Here is a 17939-nt window from a genome sequence, read left to right on the forward strand (position 1 = left end):
GTGACCTACACCACAGCTCATGGCAACACCGGATCCTTAACCCACTGAGCAAGGCCAGGGATCGAACCCGTAACCTCGTGGTTCCTAGTTGGATTCGTTTCTGCTGTGCCATGACAGGAACTCCCATATTTCATTCTTTAAAATGACCCCCAAGGGGAGCATTGAAGTGCTGCCTAGTGTTCAGAGTGCAGGAAGGCTGTGATGTGGCTTATGGAGAAAATATGTAAGCTTCAGTCATGCATGAGTGATAATGCTGTTAGCCATAATTTCAACATTAATGAATCAACAACATATATATATTTTTTTCTTTTTTTCTTTTTAGGGCTGCACCTGCTGCATACGGAAGTTCCTAAGCTAGGGGTAGAATCAGTGCTGCAGCTGCCAGCCTATGTCACACCCACAGCAACGCCAGATCCGAGCCCAACTTGTGAGTACGGATGCAGCTTGTGGCCAGACCAAATCCTTAACCCAGTGAGCAAGGCCAGGGATCGAACTCACATCCTCGTGGGTACTATGTTGGGTTCTTAACCCATTGAGCCACCAAGGTGACTCCAACAACATATATTAAGTAAGGTGTCTTTAAACAGAAACACACTTAAAACAAGGCTACACATTGACTGGTTGACAAAAATGTCATGGCCAGAGGTTCGCAGGAACTTAGTTCTGTATTTCCCTGAGGAGCAAGGGTTCAGCATTTACTAATTCAGTGTTCACAGTGACTTTACAGAACAGAACCATTGTGAATAACAAGAACTGCTGGCCACTGTGCATGCAACTTTTGGGGTAGGTTTGAAATTTCTCAAAATGTTTAAAAACATTTTTTGCTTAGAGGCTCACCTGACTAGGCACCAGGAGAAATAATGCCAGGCAGCTCAGACCCAACAAACATAGACACAAGAGGAGGTGTCCCTTATGAGTATATTTCTGTGTTCATACACGCACGCACACACACACCTGATGGCTGAATGGGGTGGGGGTGGGGTCAAGACGGAAAGGACAGGAGGCACCCAGATGGCATTGGCACGGGGGAGGAGGAGGAACAAAAGGAGCATTTGTCCCTGCTTTGGCTTCCACCGGTGGCCTCCGAACAGGAGGTGAACCTGGAGCTGGAAGAACAGGAAGTGCTTATTCTCTTAGAGGAAAGTTTCAAAGTGCAGTAACTTCTCTTAAAAAAAAAAGCCTCTTCCCCTCGCTCTCTGCCCCCTGATGAAAGCCCAGTCCCCTGCACAGGTTGTCCTTGAGGCTAGGGCAGGACAAGGTCATGCGGAAGGGCGTTAAGGCCAAAGCTCTGAAGTGCCCAGCCCGGGAGGGCTTAGGCATAGTGGCTGCCGGGGGTCAGGGGGTGGTCCCCTCTGTGGTCCAGCTGGTCCTGCAGGCGGGCGAACTCAGCCAACTCGTTGAGCTCCTGGAACTGTCGGTCCGTCTTGTGGCTGACTAGTGAGCGGTAGAAGTGGACGGCGAAGACGATAAAGATCAGGCCAAAGGGGACCATGATGGTGGTGGAGGCGATGGCCGCAGCCTGGCCCGGGGTGATGCCACCAGGGCTGCTGCTGCTGACGTTGGTGGCCTCGCTGCTGGGCGGGGGCTTGCTGGTGGGCCGTGGCTGGCCCGGCTGCTTCTTGAGGGGCAAGAACTTGACCCAGCAGAGCAGCACAACCTCTGCCAGGAAGAGCAGTGTACCGATGACAGTGGAGAAGGCCCAGGCCAGCTCGATGTGGCGGTGCATGCGCTCGTGGGGTGACTCCTTGACCGAGTTGAGGTTGTGCACATTGCTCACCGCCTCGATGTTGGGCAGGATGCAGGTGCTGATCATCAGCGCAAACAGATGCACGGCCACAAGCACCGTGGTGCAGGCACTGAAGGCAATCAGCAGCCCCGGAGGGTAGTCGTGGTCAGTGTCCAGCTGCACCTCCACCATGGCCACCTTGGGGAGGAGAGAGGTGGGCTGAGTGACAAGACAGTCCTGGCTCACAGACTCCCCTCCCACCAAGCTCTGGGACCCTGGGTGAGTCAAGTGATCTCTCTGGGCCTCTGCTTCCCTATCTGTATAATGGGGATAATAAGACCCACCAGTTTAGTGTTGCCAAGTGGCAGAAAGCACCAGTAAAGAGAGCAGGCTTGGAGCCCAGACTGCCTGGATTTGAATCCGAGTTCTGTTACTTAGGAGCTATGTGTCCTTGAGAAAGTCACTGAACCTCTCTGAGCCTCGACTTTATTTGTAAAATAAAGATCATATTAGCTCACAGGATTTTTTTTTTTTTTGGCTGTCCCTGCGGCATGTGGAAGTTCCTGGGGCCAAGGATCAAATCTGCACCACAGCAGTGACCCAAGCCAAAGCAGTGACAACAATGGTCCTTAACCTGCTGAGCCACCAGGGAACTCCTATTCATAGGAGTATTTTAACAAATAAATGAGAGCTCCTGGTACACAGCAAACATCTCCCAAATTGTAATCACCACAAATAGTTAAAATGGTAAGTTCTACATAATTTTTTTTTTTAAATGGCTGCACCTATGGCATATGGAAGTTCCTGGGCCAGAGACTGAATCAGAGATGCAGCTGCCAGCCTATACCACAGTCACACCAACAGTGGATCTGAGCTGCTTCTGCAACCTATACTGCAGCTTGTAGCAATGCCAGATCCTTAACCCACTAAAGCCAGGGATTAAACCCACATCCCCTTGGACACTATACCAGGTCCTTAACCTGTTAGGCCACAACAGGAACTCCAATTTTATGTAATTTTTACTGTGATAAAAAAAGTTTACATAAAAAAAAAAGGTACCACTTTGTTGGTGCCACACTCCCATCACCCACACAGAGGCGTCTTCATGCCCTGCTCCAGGGATGGGGGTGAAGGGATGAAAGCCCTCCCAGGTCATGCCCAGGCCCTTTCTGAGAACACAGTGCACTGACGAGGAAGGAACGAAGAAAGGCTTCTCAGAAGAGATGGGCCCTGGCCAGGTGCTGCAGTACAGCTGGCAAGCCCTGGGGCTGGGCTCAGGGCCCCAGCGCTGACGCAGTAGCTGCCCCCCAGTTCCTGGAGACCTGTGGATCGGGTCATCAGGGGCACGTTTGGGGCTGCTACCCGCTGCTTCTCACCTGAGCCTTGCAAATCACCCTCATGTGAAAAAGCCAGCTCATCAGATCTGGGCAGGAAAAGCGGGCAGTGGGCTTGCTGCCAGAGTCTGAGGGACAGGGGCAGTGAATGCCAAAGGCAATACCATTAAGGACAATGACCCTTCATAAAGGGTTTGCTCTGTATGTGTCTAACCCCTCCTTATTCCTGGGGAGGGGGTAGGCTCCTTCCTTCCCAGTTCTCTTGCCTGTATGTAATGCCTGGCCTTGCTGGCTTTCATTTCTTTTCCCTCGGCAGCCTTCCTGTGGCCTGGAAGGGCAGTGTCGGGCAATGGTGAGGAGTATGGGCTCTGGAGTCAGGCTGCCTGCTTTGAGATCAGACTGCTCTGCTCTTAGGCCGTGTGCCTCTGGCAAGTTTCTTTTACTTTCCGGCCCTCAGTTCCCTTACCTGTAAGATGGGAACAACGTAAAGGGTTGTTGTGAGGATTGAGGTAACCCCATGTCAAATACTTAAATGCCTGACACAGAAAAAAAACGTCAATAAAAGTAACCTTTGGGTGTTCCCGCTGTGGTACATCAGGATCTGCAGTGTCTCTGTAGCACCAGGACACAAGTTCGACCCCCGGCCCAGTAGGTTAAAAGATCCCATGTTACTGCAGCTGCAGCTCAGATTTGTTCCCAAGCCCCAGAATTCCACATATCATGGGGTGGCCAAAACAAAACAAACAAAAAAAACACCCCAAAAAACCCAACACTGAATTTTATTATTAACCTTATCCTCAATCCCATTGTCTCTCTATGAAGCCCACTGGGTTCTATCCTGCTAGACGGCTATGCGTGTACTGAGAACATCAAAGCCAAACCAGCAGGCCTGGGTTCTGACTCCAGAATCATCCCTGCTTCCCCGGGTGACCTTGTCAAGGTCAGAGACCTGTGTCTCTGAAAAAGGAGGGGAAAGATGAAGGCCAGCATCCAGAGCTGATCTGGGGTTCGACATCTTTGAGAATTTTGTGAAAATACTGGATACTCTCCTTAAAACACTCAGGTATATATAGTCAGCGGGCTTTTAAGACAATTTCAACAGGGTTCACAGACTTTTATCTTCAAACTACAACTGATGATTCCATGAACTTTTGCAGCCAAGAAGTTTACAAAATATTTCAAGCTCATATAAATCTGGGCCAGGGCCACGGCCACGAGGATTTTGACCATTTTTAGGATCACTGGTGGCCTAAGGCCAACCCTGAGATTTCTTAGCACATGTGGGTAAGGGACACAGGCACCAAGGCAGGTCACCAGGGCACGGGTAGGTTAAGGCTGTACCCCTGGCTCCCTGGTCTCTGTCCTCAGGCCTGACCACACTGGAAAATGGGGGGGCACCCTCCCCATCCCCAGCAGGGCGTACCTCCTGTCACCTCCCCACCCCCAGCACTTCCTCTTCCTGTTTTGGCCTGATGCCCCGGAACCTGAAACCAGAGAAGGGACAACCAGGAGAGCCCACTGTTTGGCTGCCCCAGGTCCACTGGCTATTGATCCACTCATGGGAAATGTCGGGACCCATTAGGTATGTCAGGCCCTGAGCTGAGTGCTGGGGGGGTGGGGGGTGGGGCCGATGTGGGGGGGGCACATACAGGTAACCAACCTGATGGCTTAAACCTGGTATCTCCTCCTCTATAGAGACATTAAGAGTGAACTGGCTTCTCGACTTTAGACGCTGGTAACTGTTCTCTCTTTTTGTTTAGTGCTGCACCCAAGACATATAGAAGTTCCCAGGCTAGGGGTCAAACATGGAGCTATAGCAGAGACCTAGTAGGCCACAGCCACACTGGATCCAAGTCACATCTCTGACCTATGCCACAGCTTGCAGCAACACTGGATCCTTAACCTACTCAGTGAGGCCAGGGACTGAACCCAAATCCTCATGAATACTAGCCAGGTTCTTTTTTTTTTGTCTTTTCTGGGTCTGCACCTGTGGCATATGGAGGTTCCCAGGCTAGGGGTCTAATAGAGCTGGGGCTGCCGGCCTACACCACAGCCACAACAACGTGGGATCCAAGCCACGTCTGTGACCTACACCACAGCTCACGGCAACGCCAGATCCCCAACCCACTGAGCAAGACCAGGGATCGAACCCGCAACCTCATGGTTCCGCTGGGACACAACAGGAACTCCCGATACTAGCCAGGTTCTTAACCCACTGAACCACAACGGGAACACCCAAAGCTGGCAACCACTCTTCGCCACAGGTTCCACATCTATAAAACAGGGGCCTCCTTATGGCGGTTACAAGGATTCAGTGGGTCACTGAATACCAAGCCCTTAGAACAAGAGCTGGAATGCTGTGTGCCTGACAGTGTCAGTGGTGAGTAACACCACCATGGTTACGCTTTCACAAAAGAGGAAACTGAGGCTCAGAGATGTGAAGTCAGCCGTCTCAAGGGTTATCCTGCTGTTGGATAGGAGATCTGTACTCACATCCAAATAGCTCTTAAAGCCTGTGTGCAAAGGGGGTCACGGCACTTTCCTCACACCTGCTACTAGAGACTACAGAATGTTTGTGAACCCTCTCAATTCAATTTTAAAACCCAAACCCCCAAGGTGATGGTGTTAGGAGGTGGAGCCTTTGGGGTGATGAGGTCATGAGAGTGGAGCCCTGTGATGGGATTAATGACCTTTATAAAAGAGCCCTCCCAGAGACTCCCTCACCACTCTTCCCACGTGAGGATACAGCAGTCCTGCATCTGTGAACCAGCCCCTCACCAGACACTGACTCTGCTGGCACCTTGATCTTGGACTTTCAGCCTCCAGAACTGTGAGAAATAAATATCTGTTGTTTATAAGCCACCCAGTCTGTGGTATGCTATTGTAGCAGCCCAGATGGCCTAAGACAGTCATTGAGGAGATTAAATGAGGTCTTGACACGTAAGTGTTTAACAAAGGGCCAGTCCACAGAAGGTACTCAATAAATCTTAGTTAGAAAGAAAAATGCAGGACTTACAAAGTGGAAAACAAGTAAGCCCCTGGACACCCTCAGCTCAGGCTGGAGAGCTGACCTGCCCGCCGGGGAGGTTGAGGGGCTCAGAGCCTCCCTCGGGTCTGTTTTTTTTTTTTTTTAAAGGCCGCACTGACATATGGAGGTTCCCAGGCTAGGGGTGGAATCGGAGCTGTAGCCACTGGCCTGTGCCACAGCTATGAGAACACAAGATTTGGGATTCAGGCTGCGTCTGCGACCTACACCACAGCTTACGGCTACGCTGGATCCTTAACCCACTGAGCAAGACCAGGAATCGAACCTGCATTCTCATGGATACTAGTCAGATTCATTTCTGCTGAGCCATGATGGGAACTCTTGGTTTTCCCCTTTCTGAGGTTGCCCCAGCTCCAAACCCCAGGTACAAGGAGCATGTGTGCCCCAAAGCACAGCTAGGCAGCTGGCCACCTCCACAGGACAGAGGCCACCCTTGGGACACCATTTGTCACACCCACAGGCTCCAAAGCCAGAACACGCAGCTGTTGGGACACACCTGGCCTGGGGACATCAGAATTGGCCAGCCTTCCCTCCAAGGTCTTGGGCTGGTGTTGGGGGAGGCTGGGCCCTCGGAGGAAGAAGGGGCCCTTTCTGACTGGACTCCACAGCTCCTGGAACTTTGACCATGCCGCTGGCTGTATGTACTGTTCCCACATTGGGGACCAAGCTTAGTGTCACGGGGCTGCGTAAAGGAGTGGCTGGCACAAATCGTGAATCCTGAGGAAAACTGCTCACAGGAACAAAAACTACTACTTTTTTCAGAATGTGTCCCACTTGGGAAATCTCCCCAAGGGTAGGGAGGGTAAAGTGAGGGGGGGGGCTCTTGGAATCTGGCAGGCGACTCCCAGGGCCCCAGCTGAGTCTCAGAGAGATCAGATCAGATCAGATTGCAAGCAGCTTCACAAGGTAAATATAGCCAGAGTGCTGGGCCCATTAACCCAAAATAAACAGCTCCCAGCCAGCCAAGGGCCTGCTTAAACCTGGCCGCCCGGGTCCTAAAGGGTGAGGGATGGCCGGCTCCACCTCACTGGCCCATGGACCACCTCCCCGCCCCTCCCCCGGACACCAAACCTCAAGCAGGAGCCAAGAAGAGGCTTCTGGGATCCTGAGAAGGGTAGGCCTGGCTGGCTGTGCCCGGTGTCTGCCCACCACGCCCAGATGCCAACCACCTCTCCTCAGCCCTGCTGGGCTCGAAGGAGACCCCCACCACATGGCGCCTGGGGGGGCCAGGCCCTTCTGAGGCAGCCTTGGCCCAACCCCAGCGCTCAACAGCTGGGAGACACAACTCCTTTCCCAAGCCTGGGCTTCTCCAGCTCACTCTTTTTAGGAGGGTGGGTGGTAGCAGCCTGGAAGGAAAGGGCCGCCAAGCCGCAGTGGCTCCGGGTCACCCAGGGCTGTCTGAGCCTGCCGGCCCCACCTTAGATGCAAACCATCTATTAAGAGAGTTGAGGCTTCATCCAGCAGTTTACAAACTCTTTTGACCACTACAGTCCAGTATTCCAAAGGTTTCCATAAATAGACACATACCCATTTATAACAGAAACAAGTTTCTCCAAACAATAATTATCCTCAAAGCACACTAATATGGCCTACTCTTACAACATGCGATGCATGCCGCAGCTTTCTATTTCATTCCATTCTTATTCCACTAAAAAAAAAAAGTGCTGGTAGCTACTCACTCATTTTTTGTCATAAACCACTAACAGGTTGAGCCTACAGACTGAAGGGACGGGACAGAGAACAGGCCGAGGCTTTCTCTTCATCTGGCTAATTCTGACTGCTTCAGCTGTCACCTTCCCAGTTACCCCGTCCCATGGCCTCCCAGGTAAGGATGGGGCTATTCATTCATTCACAGAAAACTTTTTTTTGGTCTATTTTAGAGCTGCCCCTGTGGCATACGGAAGTTCCCAGGCTAGGGGTCAAATCTGAGCTGTACAGCCATAGCAAACACTAGATCCGAGCCACATCTGTGACCTATGTCACAGCTCACAGCAATGCAGGATCCTTAACCCACTGAGTGAGGCCAGGGATCAAACCCACATCCTCATAGATACCAGTTGGATTCTTAACCCAAGAAAGAAACTTTTACTGAGAACTTACTAGGTGCCTAGAGGATCTGGTGGCTCTGCTGGAGAGAATGCAGGAAAACAGCACAATCCCTGTCCCAGGATCGTGACTTTAAGCAAGTGTCTTCTCAGAGTGATAGGCATCTGCCTGTAATGCTCCTCCACGAGGGCACTTGCCAAACATGTTCTAAAGATGTAGTGACAAATCTGCTTTCCTCCATTCCCCTTCCCAGTTTCTCCAGCCTCCAGCCCTGGACCTCATCCCTTGAAGGGCCTCAGTAAACAGTTGTGAAAGGAATAAATGAAGGTAAGACCCGACCCTTGGGTATTTCAGTTCTGGGTCTCTAAAGCTTCCAAAGACAATCCTATATGATTGCTTGGAAACCATAAGACCATACAAGAACCCTAATGACATTCCTTTTTTAGCTCATCCTTTCAACTTTTCAATACTGTATTTTTTTTTTTCTTTTTCTTTTTTGTCTTTTTTGCCATTTCTTGGGCCGCTCCTGTGGCATATGGAAGTTTCCAGGCTAGAGGTCGAATCAGAGCTATGGCTGCTGGCCTATGCCACAGCCATAGCAACGTGGGATCCGAGCCACGTCTGCGACCTACACCACAGCTCATGACAACGCCAGATCTTTAACCCACTGAACAAGGGCAGGGATCGAACCCGCAACCTCATGGTTCCTAGTCGGATTCGTTAACCACTGCTCCACAATGGGAACTCCAATACTGTATTTTTTATATATTTTTTATTTATTTTTGGCCATGCCCATGGCCTGCAGAAGTTCCCAGACCAGGGGTTGAACATGTGCCACAGTACCAACCGAAGCCACAGCAGAGAAGGCAGGATCCTTAGTCCACTAAGCCGCTAGAGAAATCCCTAAATACATTTTCTTTTCCTTTCTTTCTTTGGGCCACACCTGCAGCATATGGAAGTTCCCAGGCTAGGGGTCGAATCAGAGCTGCATTTGCCATCTACACTGCAGCTTGCTGCAATGCCTGTCCCTTAACCCACTGAGTGAGGCCAGGGATTGAACCCACATCCTCAAGGACATTATGCCAGGTTCTTAACCTGATGAGCCACAACAGGAACTCCAGCCTACATATATTTTAATATTCATGTTATACTAGCACACATATCATATGTAAACATACATCTATGTATTCATATACACATAGTATGTATACGTATACATACATACACTGAGCCTAGGGCTGACAATATTCTGAGAGAGGTGTGGACTCCAAAGTCTGGAGACCATCATTCAGACCAGGGGTTGCCAAACTGTACTGCAGAGTAGTTCTTTTTTTTTTTTTTTTGCTTTTTGTCTTTTTTTTTTTTTTGTCTTTTTGTTGTTGTTGTTGCTATTTCTTGGGCCGCTCCCGAGGCATATGGAGGTTCCCAGGCTAGGGGTTGAATCGGAGCTGTAGCCACCAGCCTACGCCAGAGCCACAGCAACGCGGGATCCGAGCCGCGTCTGCAACCTACACCACAGCTCACGGCAACGCCGGATCGTTAACCCACTGAGCAAGGGCAGGGACCGAACCCGCAACCTCATGGTTCCTAGTCGGATTCGTTAACCACTGCGCCACGATGGGAACTCCGCAGAGTAGTTCTTGCAAATAAAGTTTTAGTGGCGCACAGCCATGCCACTCACTTACCCATGGTCTGTGTCTGCTTTTAAGCTAAAATGTCAGAAGTGAGTACAGGCTTCCCTCTAGGGTGTGACTCTGAAACCTTTCATAAGCCAAAATAGCCTGAAGTGACAGAGCAATTACCGTCTTGCACAAACAGAGACTAATGTACAGATGCTCACAGCCAGCTCCAAGCTTAAAGCTATGGTGACTATGATGCTGAGTGTGGCTCTTGAGAAAGGAGCTTGGTGGTGCTGCTCTCACCCCTCGGGTTTGCGCTGCTTCTATAAAGTCTCCCTGCAAACCAAACGCTGCAAACAATTTTCGTCTTTTTTTGGTAAAAGTAAAAATTCTCGCTTTCTTTTTGGCCGTGCCCATGGCATGTGGAAGTTCCTGGGCCAGGGAATGAACTTGTGCCACAGCTGTAACCAGAGCCACAGCAGGACAGACCAGATCACAGCAGGACAACCCCCACTGAGCCACCACGGAACTCCTCTTTGGGATTCCTTCAGGTGAGTGAAAACAAGTACTAATATAGGTCTTCCGTAGAAGAAGTAGTGTTAAAAAAAAAAAGAAAGAAAGAAAGTGAAGTGGCATAAAGTGAACTTTCTGAAAAATGGAGGTGCCCATAGTTATCACAGAAACTGGGTGGACTGCAAAGCTGAAAATATTTACTATACAGAATAAGTTGGCCCATTGCTGAGTTAGACCAATGTTCTCAAAGAGGGCTGTCAAATCATAGTCCCAGAAGATTCTCCCCCAAAGAAAAGTGTTTGTGGTTCTACCAGTTTGAGGCATTCCTCCTGGGGAGCATATTAAAGGCCCCCCAGTAGTTCTACCGGGGATAAACTTTTTTTTTGGCCGCACCTGGGGCATGTGGAAGTTCCTGGGCCATGGAGCGAACCTGAGCCACAGCAGTGACCATGCTAGATCCTTAATCTGCAGTGCCACAAGAGAACTCCTCCACCATAGAGAAATTTGCTCTTGTTTACATGTTCTCAGGTTTGTTTCTCCAAGCGAACTCCTCTCCAACACTGATTACCACAGTTCCACCTTGGGAAGCGCTAGAGCTCTCCTTCACCAGCCCTGGATCCAGAAACCAGCAGAGCTCAGCACAGATCCTGGCTGAAAATTCCAGAAATGTGGCCACAAGCATGTGCGAAATTTTACAAAAGGCTTCTCAGCTAGGAAGGGAGTGTCTGTCCTCTTGGAGCACTCAGCAAAACTCCATTTTCACACAACTCAGAGTACAGATGTGCACATCTGGAAGACTTCAAAAGCCCAGTCTTTGGGAGTTCCACCTGTAGCTCAGTGGGCTAAGTGAGGATGAGGGTTTGATCCCTGGCCTCACTTGGTGGGTTAAGGATCTGGCCTTACTGCAAGCTGCGGTGTAGGTTACAGATACGGCTTGGATCCGGTGTTGCTATGGCTGTGGAGTAGGCCTATAGCTACAGCTGCAATTGGATCCCTAGCCCAGGAACTTCATATGATGCAGGTGCGGTCGTATTAAAAAAAAAAAGGAAGCCCAGTTTTCAACTAGCTACAGGTACACAGTGAGAGGGTGGATGAGGAGAAAAAACTCTATCTAGGTCAGAAAGACTAGGGCCTGAAATCTACTAGCTGGGTGACTGGAAACTCTGTGAGCCACTGTGGGCCTTAGTTTTCCCACCTACAGTACATACCTTTAAAAGCCTTTCTGAGGATTAAAGAAAAATGTTAAGAAAAGGCTCATGCCTCAGTTAAACAGCAATACATCAGCATTATTCAAGAAGTCATCATGGAACTACTCTGCTCCAAAATCTTCCATGGCTCCCTATTGCCTGTACCAGCATTCAAACTTCCAAATAGCAAGTCAAGGCCCTACATCTAGTCTGGCTCGATTTATCTTCCTCTACTACTCCCAACACATTCTCAAGTCCAGCTACATGATACCCTCTGCCTTTCTCTGAGATCCTATAATCTCTCATCTTTGTAATGCTCCTGATACTACCTCTGATCAGAGGGTTCCTCCCCAGACCAGACTCTACCACCCTCAAGGCTTAGCTGGAATCAGTTAAGCCTTATAAAAGCAGTCCTGAGGAAGTTCCCTTGGGGTGTAGCTGGGGGCTAAGAATCCTGCTTTGCAGCAGCTGTGGCACAGGCTACAACTGTGTGGGTCCTGGCCTGGGAACTCCATATGCTACAGGTGCAGGCTATCATATCTGGGCCAGGTATATTCTTTTTTTTCTCTTTCTTTTTTTTTCTTTTTTTTTTTTTTTTTGCTTTTTGGGGGCCGTACTTGAAGCATAGGGAGGTTCCCAGGCTAGGGATCAAATCAGAGAGGTAGCTGCCAGCCACAGCCACAGCCACAGCAACACAGGATCCGAGCCACATCTGCAACCTACACCACAGCTCATGGCAATGCTGGATCCTCAACCCACTGAGCAAGGCCAGAGATGGAACCTGTGTCCTCATGGATGCTAGTTAGATTCGTTAACCACTGAACCACTGTGGGAACTCCTGGGCCAGGTATATTCTAAGTGCTTTGCAAATATTATAATTTTATGAATCTTCACATCAACCCTACGAGGTCAGTATTACTATCATTACTTCATTTTACAGATGAGGAAGCTGAGGCCCAAAGACATTAAGTGATTTCCCCAGGATATCACAGTTGTAAGTGGCAGAGCCAAGATTTGAACCCATGTTGCCTGGCTCCAGCATCCCTCTTCTTACTTTGCTCTACAATACTTGAGCCTCCCAGCTCCGTCCTCCCTCCACTCTCTCTGATGCTTCCTTTCCCCCAGCAATGGGTATGCCAGAAAATGAGTTGGAAGGAAGGGTTCAAATCATAAGACGTTGTTGCAGTTCCTGTTGCGGCACAGTGGCTAACGAATCCAACTAGGAACCATGAGGTTTCGGGTTGGATCCCTGGCCTCGCTCTGTGGGTTAAGGATCTGGCGTTGCTGTGAGCTGTGGTGTAGGTGGCAGACGCGGCTCGGGTTGTCACAGCCAGGCAACCTCGGACAAGCCATTCATTTGGGACCAGCAGCTACCCCCACTCCCCATGCTGTAAAGATCACAGAGATGCTACAAGGAGAACACTTAGCACACATCTAGCCTACTGCAGGAGCCCAATCGACGACAGCAATGATTACCATTCGTAATTAGCGTCAAGAGGAATGAGTCTAATTTCTTTCTTTTTTTTTTTTTTGCTATTTCTTTGGGCCGCTTCTGTGGCATATGGAGGTTCCCAGGCTAGGGGTCAAATCGGAGCTGTAGCCGCCGGCCTACACCAGAGCCACAACAACTCGGGATCCGAGCCGCGTCTGCCACCTACACCACAGCTCACAGCAACGCCAGATCCTTAACCCACAGAGCGAGGCCAGGGATCCAACCCGAAACCTCATGGTTCCTAGTTGGATTCGTTAGCCACTGTGCCGCAACAGGAACTCCAACAATGTCTTATGATTTGAGCCCTTCCTTCCAACTCATTTTCTGAGAAATCCCAAGCAGCTTCTGAACTTGCACTGGAACCTGGGAACAAAAGGGTGTTGGCTGGCGGAGAACTTGAGGAGGCAGATAATCCAAAAATAATTGATCCCAGGTCATGGAAAGCATTTTGTTTACGGCAGCAAGCTGACCTTCCCAATTATCTTCTGCTTAGGCTAACGTTACAGGCTGCCCTCCCTAGCAAACTAAGATCGTAGCCTGTGCTGGCCATGGCCCCATGGGGGACAGGGACAGGCCGAGGCTGGCTGCTTCTTGCTGAGGTAAAGTGAGGCAAGGAAGGCCCCGGTCCTAGCCCAGGGTACCCTTGGCTCAAGTAGCATTTGCAGAGTGCTTATCACTTGCCATCTCCAGGGTTCCTGGTTTTGTAGTCTGGATGCTGAGCCTAGACAAGGCCTGAGGTTTGTATTTATTTATTTATTTTTGCTTTTTAGGGCCATGCCCATGGCATATGGAAGTGGAAGTTCCCAGGCTAGGGGGCTGAATCGGAGCTATAGCTGCCAGCCTATACCACAGCCACAGCAACGAGGGATCCGAGACACGTCTGTGACCTACTCCACAGCTCGAGGCAATGCCAGATCCTTAACCCACTGAGCAAGGCCAGGGATTGAACCCTCGTCCTCAGGGATAGTAGTCGGATTCATTTCCACCACACCACAACGGGAACTCCCAAGGCCTGTAGTTTGTAGAAATGCTGTCAAAGGTGGGAATCTTATCTACAGACTAGAGGGTCCAGCTAAGGTGTACATCATCAGTCCCCGGTAATTCCTCAATCCCTCATGGGCCAATCAGACTTGGTAAATGAATCCTCATGCAAGTCCATGTGAGAGCAGTGTATGCGCCTCCTTTGTACACATGAGAAAATTGGCTCCAAAGAGAAAAGGCTGCTTGTCTGAGGCCCCACAGCCTATTTCCCCAGCACAGGGCACCTGGCCAGGCCCTTCCACCCATGAAAGGGGAGTCTCTCCAACCCCTCCAGGCTCTTGGGAGACCCCCCCCCCCTTGATCTCACCTTTCTGAGCAGGTGAGCCTGGCATCCTCACCAAGTCTCCCACCCCTGGAGATCAAAGGTCACATCATGTCAGTTCCTCTGGGTTTCCAGGTCCTTAGGAAGGAAGCCCTCTGGGGGCAGGAAGTTGGAGGTGCTGACTCACAGGCCAAGGGAGAGGAGTCCAGGAAAGCTGTTCACTCTGTTTCCATGGCACTGGGCCACAGGGCACCCCTTCCTTCACAAGGCTGGATGTCTGTGGTGGGGGTGGGGCGCAGGCAGATCTGCACTGCTGAGCCCTATTCCCCACCCCAGCCCCACCTCTCCAACAGATTTCCACACTCACGGCAAACACAGTTACTTTCTTGACTCCCCCACTAAGTCCTCAGAATGGAAGCTGTCACAGGGTTCAGCCTTCCTGCTAGCAGAACTTTCATCAGTGGAGCCAGGAAGCCTTTCCACCCTCAGTGGGTAACATACAGGTCCCCCAGAAACAGTCTGGGGACAATAAAGGCCCACCAAATGCTGCTGGCTAGCCAGGCTGCCCGACTTCCCCCACACTGTTTTTAGCAAGAGGAAGAGGGAGGTGACATTTGATTAGGAGGCCCGGCTTCTGAGAGAGGACTTGAGAAGACAGGAAAGTGTCCCCGTCAGCTCCTCACTTCCTCTGGGGTGGGAAGGAGCCTGGGCAGCTATGAATTTATGACCCCAAGAAAAAGGCAAATAGGCACTCCCCCATCCGAAACTCAGAGCACTGCTGTGAAAAGCTGATAGCCATGGTGTCACTCCCTTCCACCTACTTGTAACATCTTACTTTGCTTAAAAGAAGCTTCTCTGCTCTATTTCTCATTCCCTACTAGGCCTGGTCCTAACATGTCCCTGGCTGGATGTTGATTGGAACTCCACACACCACAAACGGCACAAGTGCCCAAAAGAGTCTTGGATGCCAGCAGACTCGGGTTCAAATCCTGATTCAGCACCTAAGTCCCCTGACAAAACCACATCAAAGGGTTGAGGACTTAGTGGGGGAGTCAAGGAACCTACACAGTGCCTAGCACCTAATGGGTGCTTCGTAAGTGTCAGCTCTTCCTAGGATTTGGGGCTGATAACAGAATCCTGTCATATGGACCTAAACTAAAAACTAGAGTGCCACTCCCTTACACACACACCCTCTCTCAAGGGCTCCCTCAGCTACTGCTAGTCTGAGAAACTTCTGAGTAGCAGCCTTCATTTTACAATTCAGAAATCAAGGCCCACAGAGGAATCAGTCTGAGATCAAGGGGACAGCAAGGGGCAGAGCTCGTTCCCTCCCTCAATCCTCTGGCTTTTCCACTGAGGCCTGGGGTGCTGAGGGCCTGCTTAGGGCCTCCAAAAATTTCTTGTTCCTGTGCATTGTGCATCACCCACTTGTTTGTGAGACTCTGGGAGAGTACCAGACACAACGCCTTCCCAAGAAAACACAAGGGTGCAGCCACTCCCTCCTTCAAGGCCAAAAGCTTAGCTCACTCATGGGTGAGGCAGGAGTGCTGTGGGCTAGAGATCTTGGGGTGGGGGCAGACCCCATTCAGGCGGGCTGATGTCACTGAAGGCGAGAACCATGAATTGTTTTCTAGCTCCCTGCCTGGGTAGACGCCAAGATTCCTGGCCTGAGGGCATCCACGGGGTCACTTCTCAGCCCAACCTCAGCCTCACCCATCCCACCTTCAAGGCTAGTTCTCACTCCAATCCAGCCCGCCCTGGCAGAGGACACTAGGCCTACCCCCTAAATCAAGAACGAGCCCATTCAACGGGAACATGTCCCATGCTCCTCCCCCACACCCAGTGACTCAGTGGCAAGTTTCTGAAGAAGAAACTGCGGGTGGGGAGTGTTTGTCAACCCCCCTGGGCTGAGGCTCTCGGAAAACGCAGCAGGAGCAAGGCTGTGAGGAAATCCCCTCTACTAGGTAATCAAAGAACCTGGCAAATTCCTGCTAGCCTCAAATGTGGGGGCACAAGGGAGACACTCGGGGGTCCTTCTCCCAACCTCCTGCCACCTGTTCTCAAAGAGATCAGACCGCTCATGACTTTCCTTGCCCCCAGAACATATGTGGGACTGTCTTCTTACAGACAGATCTACGTCGAGGACCAAGCTGCATCAAGCTGGTCCACCTGAAGGCACCTGAGCCCTCCAACCCTGCACATAGTAAGACACCCAATCTCCCACATCGGGTGTCAATGATCGCCCCTCTTTCCTCACGTCCAGCACCTCTGGCCCCCTCCCGCGTCCACGGCAGCTTTCTCCCAGCTCTTCCCTTTCAACCCCAGCTCGCTCAGCTAGATCCCCCACGGGTCCCGTCGGGGCTGCGAGTGGCAGTGGCCAGGACGTGAAAGGGGGCAGGGCAGGGCAGGCTGCCCGAGCTCACCATGGCGAAGCCGGAGAGCAGAGCTGAGGTCCGGCTGGAGGCTTTGAGCTTGGCGCGGCTCAAGTAGAGCTTGCGCCAAGACAGCGCTTGCATCGAGTGCTCGTTGAGGCTCATCACCTCGGAGTAACTCTGGCCGATCCAGTCCGGGTAGGTGACCGCGGGCGGCGGCGGCGGCGGCGGCGGCGACCCCGGGGGCTCCCCGTCCCCGCTGTGGCGGCGGCTCCGGCGGCTGCCGCTGGTGGTGCTGCCGCCGCTGAGGGGAAGCTCAGGGCTGTTGCTGCTCGGAGGCGGGGCGGGCTCCGGATGCATGGAGCACGCTGCAAAGGCGCGGGCCGGCCCGGGCGCCTCCGAGGGCAGCGGCCCCCGCCCCCGCCGCACCTCCGCCTCTGCTGAAGCAGCCGCCGCCTGCCCCCCGCGCGGGTCCGGCCTCAACCGGCCGGCCGCGGAAAACAAGGAGGTCGAGGAAGCGACTACAGATCCAGCTCTCAGGGCCGTCTCGCCGCTGGCAAAAGCCGGGGGCGGCAGAGACGAGAGCTTGCGCGTGAGCCAGCGTCCAGGATCCCAGGGCCCCTCGGCGCGCTCCAGGATTGGCTGCCGCCCCTGGCTTATTTGCATGCGTCCTGCCCACTCAAGCCCCGCCCAGGAGGAAGCGTGGGGGGGGCGAGCAACGCGAGTCACGTGACTTCTCTGTTCCGACAGCACCACCCACAGTCCTATGCCCGCGCTGACTGCACCCGCCTCTCTTCCTGGAAGCACCCCAGCCCCCGGGGCCTCTCCGAGCGCCTCCCATCTCCACAGCTGCTCCAATGGCCCTTCTCTCGGAGCTCCGACTGCTGGGTCGGGCCACCTGAGGTCACCTCTGGGCGCCTGCTGAAGCTAATTTCCTTCCCCCTTGGAACAAGGTGACTCAAGACCTGCAGGAGAAAGAGCGGCTGTGATCTAAAGTTAATTCTGTATTTATTGAGCACCTACTGGGTGCCAACACTGCTCTAGGCACTGAGGCTAGGTTGGTGAAAAAGATGGACAAAATCTCCTGCCCGCTACATGGAGCTTACATTTTAGTGGAGGAGCGGTGCAAACACTGAGTAAATTATAATCGTTTAGAAGGTGACAGATGTATAGAAAAAATAAAGCAGGGAAAAGGAACATGGGTAGTGCAGGGCTACGATTTTAATTTGAAAAACTTAGAAGCGCCTTTTTTTTTCTGCTTCGCTTTCAGCATGTGTAAGTTGAGGAGGAGGCAGTTATTG

General features: G+C 51.7%; 1 protein-coding gene across 1 annotated transcript; it reads right to left on the bottom strand.

Moving 5' to 3' along the window:
- ORAI1 (ORAI calcium release-activated calcium modulator 1) lies at positions 1217 to 17013 on the bottom strand. The gene is given in 2 exon segments (NM_001173519.1): positions 1217 to 1924; positions 16690 to 17013. Coding segments are annotated over 2 exon segments (921 nt in total). The 5' UTR covers positions 16999 to 17013; the 3' UTR covers positions 1217 to 1312.

Source organism: Sus scrofa, chromosome 14 (assembly GCF_000003025.6).
Source record: "Sus scrofa isolate TJ Tabasco breed Duroc chromosome 14, Sscrofa11.1, whole genome shotgun sequence".
In the NCBI taxonomy this organism is placed as follows: domain Eukaryota; kingdom Metazoa; phylum Chordata; class Mammalia; order Artiodactyla; family Suidae; genus Sus; species Sus scrofa.